The following is a 12,486-nucleotide window of genomic DNA, read 5'->3' on the forward strand; positions in this document are numbered from 1 at the left end:
ACTGGACTTTAATGGCTCAACATATTCCAAGAAGCATTTAGGATAAATGCTCTGTCAAAGACACTTATGTACACTTGAGCCATATTGTGTTCCTTATGAATCATCACGAGTATTTCACAAACAAGGGTGAATCAGACAGAATTTCCAAGTATATTAAATATAGCTTTTTCAGATGTGGTCTCCTAGCCCCACAATTAATCCTCCATACTGAAACTCATCTCATATTTGGACCATGTCATGTCTGCCCCACCAGGGACAGGCGCATGCTCCTAAGACTTTCTCCTAAGGAGGATAACAATCCTATAATGGAGCAATCTCAGCCAATTTTTGTCTGCAGAATGCAAGGAAAAGGTTAACTTTGCAAACTTAAATGGTATCTCACCACTCCTTCCAGTTTTATTCTCTGAGATATTTGTAGACCTCAAGCAGAAAGAGACCTCATCTAAATCTCCAAGAAAGAGAAGTCTAGGGTAAGAAGGAAATGTTTCACTGCTTGAAGACAATTTTGTGACATATTTTAGCTTATACTAACAAAGATAGCCCAGAGCACAGTAATCAATCTTCCTTTCCTGCTTTACACTTGATCAGATGGATAGAGATGCTTGGGGAATATCCAGTTGTTTTTTTACCTACTCAGCACACTTTCCAGAATGTGTAAGATGCATCTGCTACATCACATCTGGTCCTTCAGGCAAAATTGAAATCCCACCTGAAGAAGATCAGCCTTACAGAGAGGCCTGAAAAATGAATCTGGTGGCACTTTACTGCTCTGCGATGGAGGGGCAACCAAAACCCCATGGAGAGAAAAATTCAAACCAACTATACAGGAAAATGACCAGAACGATTTTTCTGGAAAACGGGAAGAAATTGTGGTGCCTCTGATCTAGTAGTTTTAAGCAGCTGTGATATGAATAAAGTTCACAAGTGAAAAAAACAGCCACTGAAGCTCCCTGTGTTTCCAAACTCATGCCATAGATGCTTTACAATGCACTATTTGTCTGGAACTTGCGTGGGAAAGGGAGGTACCTCACGCCCTCATCCACCTTCTGTACTAATGCAATAATTTTGCTTAGTCACAGAAAAAGGGAGAGAAAAAAAAGAAAAGGAAAGAAAATGATTAATAATCTGCAGGCAGCTGCTTACTTTCCAATTGGTTGTCCAGGAGGGGTGTGCTCCACTTCAAATCCTGCTTGTCTCAGTACATCAATCACAGTGTTGTTACCCAGGAAGTGACCTAAAATACAGGTAGAAAATAGCACTGTCAATTAAACTGCTCCTCTCACTCATTTGACTTTCTCCTTTTGCAACAACAGGTTTGGGAGGTAAGCTTACCAGAAGCTAGGCTAGCTCTAAAAGCAAGAAAGGCACATTATGCAATTTGTTGGAGTTGTCTCAACTATTCACCACTTAGCCCACTGCAGCCTTTGGCAATGAGCAGGGGAACAGACTGCATACAACCTGATACGATCTTCTGTCTTATTTACCCCTCCCAACCCTCACATGACCAAGGGACTGGGCGTATAAACCCAAACCTTAATGTGTTCTTTTTTAATAGCGCTTGATTGTCCAGGAATCTGCAAATTGCTACCATGGAAATTTTTATTATGTGCATGGACTAAAGGTCCTTCTAACGTGGATATCCAAGTGACCCTACAGTGGTGAAAAGAATATTATTTGGGCATTGACTGATGAACTGGAACAATTTACAGCCCCAGATGTCCACCCTGCCCATCATCATTCATGGACATCTGCTTATGAAGAAGCTCTGAAGCTGCTGCACTCAGTGCTCATCTACCTCAAATGGCTGCGGTTCAGAAATTGTTTCATCAACCACTCCGCCACCTGCACGGCAGGGCTGGGAGGAGCTGGGATGGTAACCTTATCTTTTCCCAAATGTGAAGATTTAGTCCTGTAAACCAGTGCACTTTGCTACAAGTGTAAAGGTCGCATTCCTATTCACAGAAGTAACAAAGAGCCCAGTAAGTATTGCAGCATGTATGGGCCTTGAAAGAGTTTACTTAAGGGAATCCTATACACTTGAGGTCTGAACCAAATCCTGCCGGAGTCAATGGGAATCCTCAAAGGGCTTTGGGTACAGACTCAATAAGGCAATGTAATCCCTCCAAAGCTTTCAACTTATTGTCAGAATTCCATATTGTACCTCGAACCCATCCTGAAAACAAAAGTAAGGACACAAGATCTCCACTAACAGGTTACACTGAAGTCCACGTAGCCCCCTCACCTGTCTCCAACTGTGGCCCATGGTAAATTTTAAATATGTATAAATATGTAAATGAAAGAGAGATAGAAAAGATAGAACAATCCTCCCCCATTGTGTCCTTTAGCTCCCCTCTCTGCATGGCTGGGTGACCCCCATTTACACCCAGGTCATCACGTCTCGCTGCCAGCTCTGAATAGAGCAATTCACCATGAATGTGCTCAGGCCTCTGTCTCCGTCTACTTTTTGCCCCATGACGTCTTGCAGCAGTGAGTTCTACCGCATGCAAAAGTGCACTCCTCTGGCTTGTTTCAGGCTTGCTGTTTAGAGAGTGTGTGTTTGCCTTACGAATGGAGTATGTGCCTTCAGAAGATGCCAAACTACCCATCTCCACTGCAGAATCAAACATTTTTCTCAAAAAAAAAAAAAAAAAAAAAAAAGGCAGGTGGGACATACCCAAGTCTCTCCCCATTCATGCCACTATGTAAGGAGTTGATGCAACCATGAGCAGTCAGCCCTAGGATACTTCACCAATGCTGCATAAAGTCGCTATGAATTTGAGAGTAATTCAGTCTCCAGTATTCCTTAAGCCTGCGTCTCTCTGCTTACACTGCCAACAAGGGCGCTAATTCGCATCAGTTGTGAGAATGATGTAGCTGTATGGCTTGTAGTGCAACTTGCAAGCAGTGGTAAGAGCTTTTTTAGCCAAAAGACGTTTCTTTAAATGATTAAACGTACATTTGCAGAGCCCTAACGTGCTCCAGGATTCCTCCACTTCCTTTTAAGAAAACTCAAAATTTGATTTTCCCCTAACTTACTTATAACAAAAGCCAAAGGAGTAGAGAGCAGTCCCAAAAACGTGTTACATACCCTCAGAGATTTGAGAAACGAGACATTTGTGAGTGATTAACTGGATTTGATCATATCCTGTTTTTTTATGCAGTGGCCAAGGCAAACAATGGCCCCGATTCTGACACTGGCAAAGTGACACTGAGGAATCAAAGTCAAAAGTGTCAAGGTCAGAGATGTTTCTGTGTCCATGCTCACTGTAGTAGAGCTCTACTTTCCCTGAACCAGTCCTAAATGCCAAGAGATTTCCTAATGGAAAAGAAAAAAACTGTCCTGGATCCAGCAAATCTTTGACATTATAACAGTACAAAAGAATCCAATTTTAACTGCTTTAAGTCCAGAAAAAAGGAACTTGCTACAGCTCTGATTCCTCATCCACAAAATGGCAGGCCTGTCAGGAATGTCAGCTCCTGAGCAAAGCCTGTGAATCCCTTCCAAGCAATAGATGAGGACCAAAAGGTGATATCTCCTGGCCTTCCTTTCCTGCCTCCTCTGTTGAGACCATGACGAAAGCTGATAACCCTCTTGGCCTGGTGACCTGCTGTGCACGACAGCAGAGGAGACCATGGACTGTCCAGCAGCACGTTTTTCACTTTGGTTCTGGATGCACACAAAATTTCACTTTTGGCCATATGGCAGGAAAGCCCCACAATGCTCCAGAACTGGAACAGCTCACAACAACAATATTTATTATGCAGACACCTGTTCAACGAGACTTATCTCAATATAGCAGCCATCAGTTCCAAATGCAACTCATTGCTGAAACAAGATGGACCAGAAAGGGAAGCGCATTCAGCATGAATTAGGTCAGCAAAAAACATCAAGTCCCTGCCTCTGGCTGCCAACATGTGCAAACAAATATGTAATAATTGCCAGATTATTATTTTTTTATATATAAAAAAGGATGAAAAATCCTCAGCAGTGGATTTTATTTATATATACACACATGTACTCATACTGTTCTTCATATGTGTATATGTACATGTGCACGTGCATGCATATATCTGCTTCTGCTGAAAACTTTAAAGATTTCTCTGCCAGGCCACGAAATTTCATTCCAAAAGGCAAAAGTCTCGCCACACACAAACAAGTAAAAACTATTGAAAAGTTTGTTCATCCAGAGGTAGATCAGATAACTTAAAGACACAGAGGAATGCTCTTGCTGCTGCATCACTATTCCCTCTTCATTCTAAACCTGGATAAAATACTCCTGCAATATTAACCAAATTTACCATGACAGCTGATGAAAACTGGATCCAAGAGGTCAGAACACCAACTACCTTGGGAATTCCATGCAGGTATGGAAGTAGGGGAGGAAGTGAGAAAGCAGACAGAAAAGATTTTCTAGATAGGGACTTGATGTGGAAGTCTGTACCCGAGTAGAGCCTCTCCTAACAGTTTAAGTTTAATAAATAAATAATAATTCCTGCAAATAAAATGCAATATTGTGACATCAGTCCATTACGTGTTTGTGCTTAGGAAATTCATGATGATACCAGGCAAACTGCGCAAGTGTTCAATGAATTCTTAAGTAAAACTTAAGTAAAATGTTGGAACACAATATATATATATATATATAAACACACACACATTTTAAATTTACTCTGTTACTGGCTCCAGTTTATCAAGAAAGGTGTGAATGCAGTCCTTCTGCCCTCTAAGGATAAGGAAATACTCCTGAGACTTACTTGAGGACAAGGCCCAGTACTGAATAGACATTTCAGAGTTTGAACAGAAATGCAGAGGACTGGCTGGAGCATCTCACTGCACACAGTGGGAGTTTCTAGGTTAAATTTGATGAGGACAAGATTTTTGTCCTGTCTCTTGCACCTTGTTTTTCTCAGACAGAGGATCTAAGACTGGAAACACTGGAAGAACATGTTATACAGCATGGCTGCTAACATTAATCAAACATCTTCCATCCCTGTTTTTTCTTTTTAATTAAGAACCGTGTTTTGAACTACACAAAGCAGATACACGTAACACGTTTCCTTATCTCCCCAAGGTTTCATTTTTCACTGGTAGAAAGAAAGAATAAGCAACTTTGTTTTTTTATGAAGAGGTAAAAAAAGCAAAAAACAAACCACGCATGTTTTCCTTAAAACACGTATACACGCTTCTGAAAAGGCACATTTTCTTCCTTTCTTAGTGGAATATGCTGGGCAAAAGGGGGGTGGGGAGAAAAATAGACTTCTCAGCCAACTCTTAACAGTCACAATTATGCATTTTCTAATTGACTGTAGAAACTAAAGCTCTCCTTTACCATCACAGACATCTTGGTGACCCCATCAATAGCATATCCAAGCATAAGATTTCATCCCTCAAAAGTTAAATGAGCTTGGGTGTTCCTACACATAAAAATACAAATTTGTTTTGATGGCAGAAGCAGGAAAATGTTTCTAAGCAAATGTTATGTACTTTATCTAGGTTTAGAGATCTACTACAAATTACTTCGTCTCTTCGTTTCACGATTCTTTGTTCCATAGCTTAGCAGGATAAAGGGGTACAAAGGAGCAGGAGATAATTCCCTCACAAAGGACCTCCATTGCCAGAGCCTTTGAAGTTGTGCTAAAAAAGCCTTGCTAGCCCATTAGCTGACACACAGCAGAAACCTGAACTGTTTCCATGCACACTACAAGCAGAGCTATTTTCTGCACAATTAGTCATAAAAAGGGCCAATGTAAACTGTGTCGGGAGGTCTCAATTCTTTACATTCTCCACACAGTGAATCAGACGTTATGTATAACGTTTTGTTGCCATTTAGACCTCAGGCTGCTTTGCAATCAGGAGGCAGCAGTCTCTATTCCTGTTTCTCTCTTAACGCTGATTTTCAAGGCTCTTGGCACCACCGGTGTGTTTATGGCAGTTAGACTTCACAAGAATTAGTGCGGGCAAAATGCAAATGCCAGAAGCTGCACATTCACAACTGGGGCAAATATTTACTTGCTCTTTTGCATGTTGCCTCTAGAAGTATGCTATTTCTCTTATTCTGTGATGGTCCAACCAAATATTCTGGGAGGTTGAGTGATGAACACGTCAGGAGGAGGCTGCGGCAAGGAGCTGCAGCAAACAGTTCAGGCAGTGAATTTTGTTTGGGTTTGCCAAACATCGTTTGACTCTAAACCAATGGTCACTGGACAATGACACAAATTTCCTGGGGGAGCCACGTTACTATTTCCTGCCATTGCAGATGTCCCAGATCCATGATGGAGAACCAGTTTTGTGAACAGACCTTCCAAACTTTTATTTCCTATCCACTCTGCCTCCAGCACGATGGGTGCTTCTATCCTTGCATTAAGTCATTTTTTTCTAATGAGTATCATCCTCATCCTTTAAAAACTAGCGGATCTTTCACTTTTCTTTTTCTTATGGTGACGCACTCAGGTTTAAACTGCTATTGCTGCTAGAGGTTTGTTTCTATCTTTCTAAACCACTTATCTGAAATCTCATTCAAGAGACAAGGATTACTTGTCTCAAGCACACCTTGGCAAGGAGCAAGAGGTAGATTTACACACACATCCTGCTTTTTCAACTTGGATCTAGATGCAGCAGAAGGTTTCCTCCAGCCTGAGTATCCTTCTGCTGTGAAGCATCTTACCAGCATATAACAAAAGGATACCTGGTTAACAGATGAGGTAGGTGATAGAAGGGTGATAAAGCATTTAGTGATGAGTATGTTGCTAGGACTGCCTGAAAAGTTTGATTTTACATTTTACTGTCAACATAAACAAAATTCATGCTTGTGGAGACCCAGCGAGGAGATTTTTCCAGAAAGGGCCCCAGTGTTCCTCCTTCCCACGTCTGCATGAAACAAACCAGGCTGTACTCAGTGCCAGGGAATGGAGGATGCATCATACTCATCAGCATCCCAAATGCATCCCTACCTCTGTCCCAAACAGACCAGATGTAACAAAGGCTTCCTGGAGGCTGGTATTCAGGTGCAAATTGAGAGCTGCAGGTTGGGCTTTCCAAAGGGAAAGCATCTTTAAAAGATACAGCACAGAACTGACTGGGCATGCTCTGGGGCAAGCGCTGGGCAGTAACAGTGCCCAAACACGATGGACAATGGAAGGGATGAACCAAAACCTAGCCAACTCAGACCACCCCCTGCAGGTCTGCTGATGCTACCCCCAGGGTCCTTCCCATAGAGGAGAGTGCTCAGCGCTCAGAAAGAGCTGGGAACTCTGCACCTCACCTTTCCCAGAAGCCTGTCACCCCAAATTGCTGCAGGACATGCTTTTGCACTTTGAAATGTCAGTATTACGCAAAAAGCTGGGAAGGAAAGCCGGGGGTGCAGGGAATGAGCCTTTCTTCCTCCCATGTTTTGGCAGGAGCGTGCCTTAAAAATACTTCTGTACAAACCATGTGCAATGGTCTTGTAAAGCAGGCTTTCATCATAGCCTCCTTACATCATGCCACCACTTCTCCAAGGCAGATGGAGAAATCATTTCCCTCTCTTGTTTGATGTTGTTATTCTCTGCAGTTGTGAGGAACTGACTCACAGCCACTTTCAGACAGTCACGGGAAGCAAAGCAATAAAACATGAAAGGCCAAAATGTGCAGCACTTTGGACGTCCAGCAATCCCCCCATGGCTCTCCATTCTTTCCTTGCATGTAATCACTTCTCTTCCCTCTTACCCGTGAGCACTTAGAGGACATGCTCTGGAGAAGGGCCACACCATGGCCGGGTGGGGACTGCAGTGATGAAGAGCCAAAAGTTGAGGGGTCATTCCAGACTGACGGCAGGGTAGTGGAGCAGAGATTTGTGATTCCCTGGGGAGGCCTGGAGAGCTGCAGTGCAAGGCTATGCTCAGAGCATCTCAGTCTGAAGGAGGGGCAGACTCCCACTGCCTAATTCTACTTTCTTGCTGCTCCTCCGTGTAATAAAAACTCCTCATGCCTCTTTCCTCCTTCTGCTCTTCCTCTCTGCTTAACCTCCCTGAGCATCCCTCCTGTTGAGGGCATGAATTCTCCAGGCACATAAATGTCACACACTGGAAGACCTCCTCTGGAAATAGCCTGAAGCACGATGCATGGAGACCTCAACGGGGCCAGCCCAGGATGGGGCACAATCCTCTTCCCTCAGCTTATTGATTTGGGACCGGCACTGTGCTGGCACAGCTCTCTGCTTTCAGACCCAACACGGTGCCATCAGGGTGGATCTGCAGAGCCAACACCCAACAGAAAGCTCAGTTCTCTCTTCAGGCCTACACCATCTGTTTCACTTTGGTTAAGAAAAACAACATAAGTGAGAACTGAAGTGAGGTCACCTCCCTGGCACATCTTCTGGTCTCCGTGTCAGACCACAGCAACAGCTGAACTCAGAGCAGGGTTCATCGCTCTTCATACGTTTCTAATGAAGTGAGAAGTCTGCGTTGGTCCCTCTCACTGGAGAGCTCAGGCACCTCCACAGAGCAATTCATTTCACCATCTCAAATAGCAGTTTTAGGAAGGACGCATGCCCTTTGTGCAATTCTCTCTTTATCGACCATGAGTTTAAACAGCTCCTTCAGCCTCAGCATCTATCAGACGTGATACGACAGCCCACCAAGCTGCCCCACCACTACCCAGAAGCTCCTGAATACTGCATGGAGCCCTTCCATCCTTTCTCTCCATCCTTCCCTCTTCTGCCCTGTCCCTCACCTTCCTTTCTGTACCAGGGTTTGCAAGGGAAGGGGGCTTGTGTTGATCTCTACCTGATGACCTTCTGGGGCTGCTTCATATTCTAGCTTTTCTTATGTGGCATTAAAAGCGTTTCCTGTGGACAGAAGGTCCAACAGTTCTTCATGACCCTCTCAGTACTTATTCTCAAGGAAATAACTCATGGGTATATCAAGGATTCAATTTTAAAGGGCAGAGGGAGGTGGATGAGTAGCTCACAATACCTTATTATCTCTGTAGGTTTGAGGTATGATGAGTTCAATTCCTTCCTGACCATGTATTCCTTCCTGACCAAGCATGTATAAATTGAAGAAAAAGGGCCTCTGTGAGCAAGCAACAATGCCTACAGCTTTGAGGTGTTTGTTTTTCTAAAAGGTAGTTGTTGTATTAGCTGGAGCTATTTACCGGGACAAAAAAGTTGTAAGAAGAAAATCATGTGGACAGGACTGAAGCATTTGCCTGTGCCCCTCATGTGCCCCTCTGCAATGGGCAGGGCCAATACAAAAGAAGCTTGGGAAATTTAACCCATCCACAGCAGCATGAGTGCTTAGTAGCTCTCCATAAGAAACAGTGGGGAGGACCCTGGTAAGAATCTGCCCACTGATCGTATCATTAGGCTCCTCCTGGCACCTACAGTCTGCACAGGTATGGCTCTAAACTGAACTAAAACATCTATAACATCGCTGTAGTGTGAGATTAAACCACCCAGGACAGTGCTGGTGGCAACGTCCACAGCTCTGACAGATCTGTGAAAAAACTCCAGAAGACTACAGCCAGGGTGTCATTTTCTTTTTGAAAACAGGCTCAAAAAGTAAAAACCAAGCTCCCAGTTGACAGGATGTGAATCCTCAGTTATTCTTTCTGGTTTTGACCTCACTATTTTAACAGACCACTGATTTCTTCATGTTTTCCAGGAGCCCCTTTCTAGTGGTTTACTGGTATTGTGGCAGCAGCATTGAACCGTGATGTCTCACAAGTTAAAAACATGGCAATGCCATAGCACAAAACCAGTGATTCCTCAGAAAAATGCTGGCCTTCAGATGTTTATGGATAAGGACGAACTCTGTGTAGGAGCAGAAAGTACCAATGCCTTCTAGCCGATTTCTTGCGCAGTGCCCTGCATAGGAAAATGGAAGCCATTTTACCAGACTTCATGGGAGAGGGGAAAAAAAACATCAAAAAGGAAACTTTTCAATAACATCAAAGCCTAGCCTCCTCAGTCAGTACCTTTATACATATAAGAAAGCTTTTCATTTTTAAGACCATCGATGGTTCATCTTTTTCCAAGAAAAACCCAGCTGGCCACTGGATGTCACTGTTGTTGCAGAAAAACACAGCAGAAAGTTCACAAATCAGGCTGTGAATAAGGTAAGGTGAAGTCACACAAACCTGGGAAGTGCCTTTAATTTGAGTTAACTGGTACAGTGCTGGTGGCACTTGGAGGCTGCCTTGCCAGTGCAAACAACTGGAGGCAACGCATGCTCCATGGCTGAGGTCTCTACCATCAGCTGAAGGCAAGTCCTCTGCAGAGCTCAGGGTGCAGAGCTCACGGACCCCAGTTCAGTGGTGTACAGATAGGCGTCCCCCGTCCTGCTGGCTCCCCTCTGGCTCCGTGTGCTGAGCTGTGCCCCTGCTCAGCACGACATGTCCAGCCTGCCCTCCAGTTTGGGCTCAGTCTTTCTACCATATTGTAGAAAACATCACAGCAAGCATGTTTCCAAGCTTGCCCCTGCTCCTGGATTAAAAGCAATCGTATATAGCCTTGCTCTGTGCTTTTAGCTTGTCCTGCCAAAAGCGTAGGTTAGCACAGGGTATGGCTTTCAGGGTCTGAGCTAGCATCTCCAGTGAAAACAGCTTTGTGTTACATAAACCATTTACTTGCTCTGAATTAGTCTAAGAATTTTCAAACTGCGCTCAACCACACAGAGGAAACTTGCCCTGGAAGACCTTCCTGAGCCTTTTAATTCAGCTGATGTCTTTCCATTATCACAGAGAACCTCAGCAGTGTAGGAACTGGGCTTTCTTGAGGGGTGCTTTGGGGTTGTAGACTACGGCCTTTGACTCTGCAAAAGCAGAAGGAAACAAGCCAAAAAAAACTTTTCAAACTCAGCCCCTGGGGTTAGGGCATTGGTACACTACCAGGTGCAGGTAGTGCTGCTGTGGCATTTCAGGAGCTAAGCATTGGGTCTTCCTGTCTTCCACTCAAACTCAAGGCTTGATGCTTGCTAAGTGCCTGCTCTAACATAACTTGTTTTGATCTCCCTTGTTTTGTGGGTTTATATACTATTACCCTTAAGGAGAAAATAAAGGCATGAATGCACAACACGTGTTGGTTAAGCTGCTTAACAGGATGTTGGAAGATCCTGAGATACACACATTGAGGGAATAGATATAGAATGCATCCATCTGGAGATCCATCTCTTCTGAAGTGCAAAGCATGCCTAAACTGCAGAACAAGAGAAAATTGATCTAGAAAGTACCTCTTTTAATCCCTCTAAACGTCAAAAATCTAGATTACCTCTAGCTGGGAATGATAGATCAGATCAGCTTTGACTCTGAGGGATGTTCATATAAATTAGAAAAAGAATCTCCATAGAGCATCACCACCGCAGTATTTTTAGATAAAAGTTAGGAAATTTTTGGTTTTGAGTTTTCTTCCTTTTTTTAAAAAAAGCAAAACAGAAAAAAAAGAAACACAAGGGTAAGGAAGGACAGTCCTCTGTTTAAAGGTCCCATGGTGGAAGGAGTGGGGGTTCCAAGCCGGCAATGACAAAGCCACTACTAGGCAGGGACAATAAATCCCATCTGTTATGAAAGAGACCATCTCTGTAGTGAGAAAAGGAGCATAAAAACAGTCCTACAGTATTAAGAGATCCACTCTCAGCTGTGAATGTATGAATACAAACAATATCCCTCCCAAGCTCATATGCCACCTGTCCTGGATACTGCCTGTTACAATATGGCAGTGATGAGTTTCCTCCCGCAAATACTTCCACTTGTAAGCTGCCTTGTGCACGCAGTCACATCAAGCATCCACATTCCCATGCACAAAGGGTACCTTGCTCACAGATGTTAAATTTAATTGACCCCAAATCAAGGGAAGCTGTATTCCTGAAGTACTGATTTGTACATGTTATGCCTGTGGAGTACTTTTTTTTATATCACAAATACATTCCTAATTAGACCATCAAATGTGTATCTACATTCCATCCATTACTATTTGTCTTAGTGAATTCCACCCACACAGATCTATTCTCAGCCACATGGCCAAACATCCTGACTAATTTCAGTGTAGATTTTTTTTTCTGTATAAATGTGTATGTAAATAGAAAATCTGTGTGTTTATACATTTTGAGCAAGTAGAAATATTTGATTTGAATCACCACTGCATTACTCCAGCTTTACGCTGGTATAAACACACACTAGTGGTTTTCACTGTTATCTCCTGCTGCCGAGCTGTGAACACGGAGGAAAAGAAGCAGCAATGGAGATAAGTGCATTTTATCTGAATATCTTTCTGTAAAGTCTGCTCACTGGGCCAAAATTGAGTTAAACCAAAAAGAGGGAAATCCAGTGGTCCTTTTTTTTGATTTTTTTTTTTTCCCCAAGACATGGATGTCCACTCTGATAGGTGGTCATGTTCAGAAGTTGAGTTATTATGGAAGTTTAGAAACCGCAAAATATACACAACAGATTTTGAAAAACATTGTGGTTACATGGGTTCAAGCGCGCTTGAGGAATATGTTAAAATCCAAGCA

The 12,486-nt window shown here is 43.2% G+C and overlaps 1 protein-coding gene across 6 annotated transcripts in view; it reads right to left on the reverse strand.

Moving 5' to 3' along the window:
* Positions 1-12,486, reverse strand: part of TRABD2B (TraB domain containing 2B) — a 281,940-nt gene that overhangs the window by 48,508 nt on the left and 220,946 nt on the right. For all 6 annotated transcript variants that reach the window (XM_084527650.1, XM_084527653.1, XM_084527651.1 and 3 more), the window contains exon 5: positions 1,144-1,234. In XM_084527650.1, coding sequence (XP_084383776.1) covers positions 1,144-1,234 — 91 coding nt within the window. The remainder of the gene's footprint in view (positions 1-1,143; positions 1,235-12,486) is intronic.

The sequence above is a fragment of the Aythya ferina genome (assembly GCF_964211825.1).
Source record: "Aythya ferina genome assembly, chromosome: 8".
NCBI classification, from domain to species: Eukaryota; Metazoa; Chordata; class Aves; order Anseriformes; family Anatidae; genus Aythya; species Aythya ferina.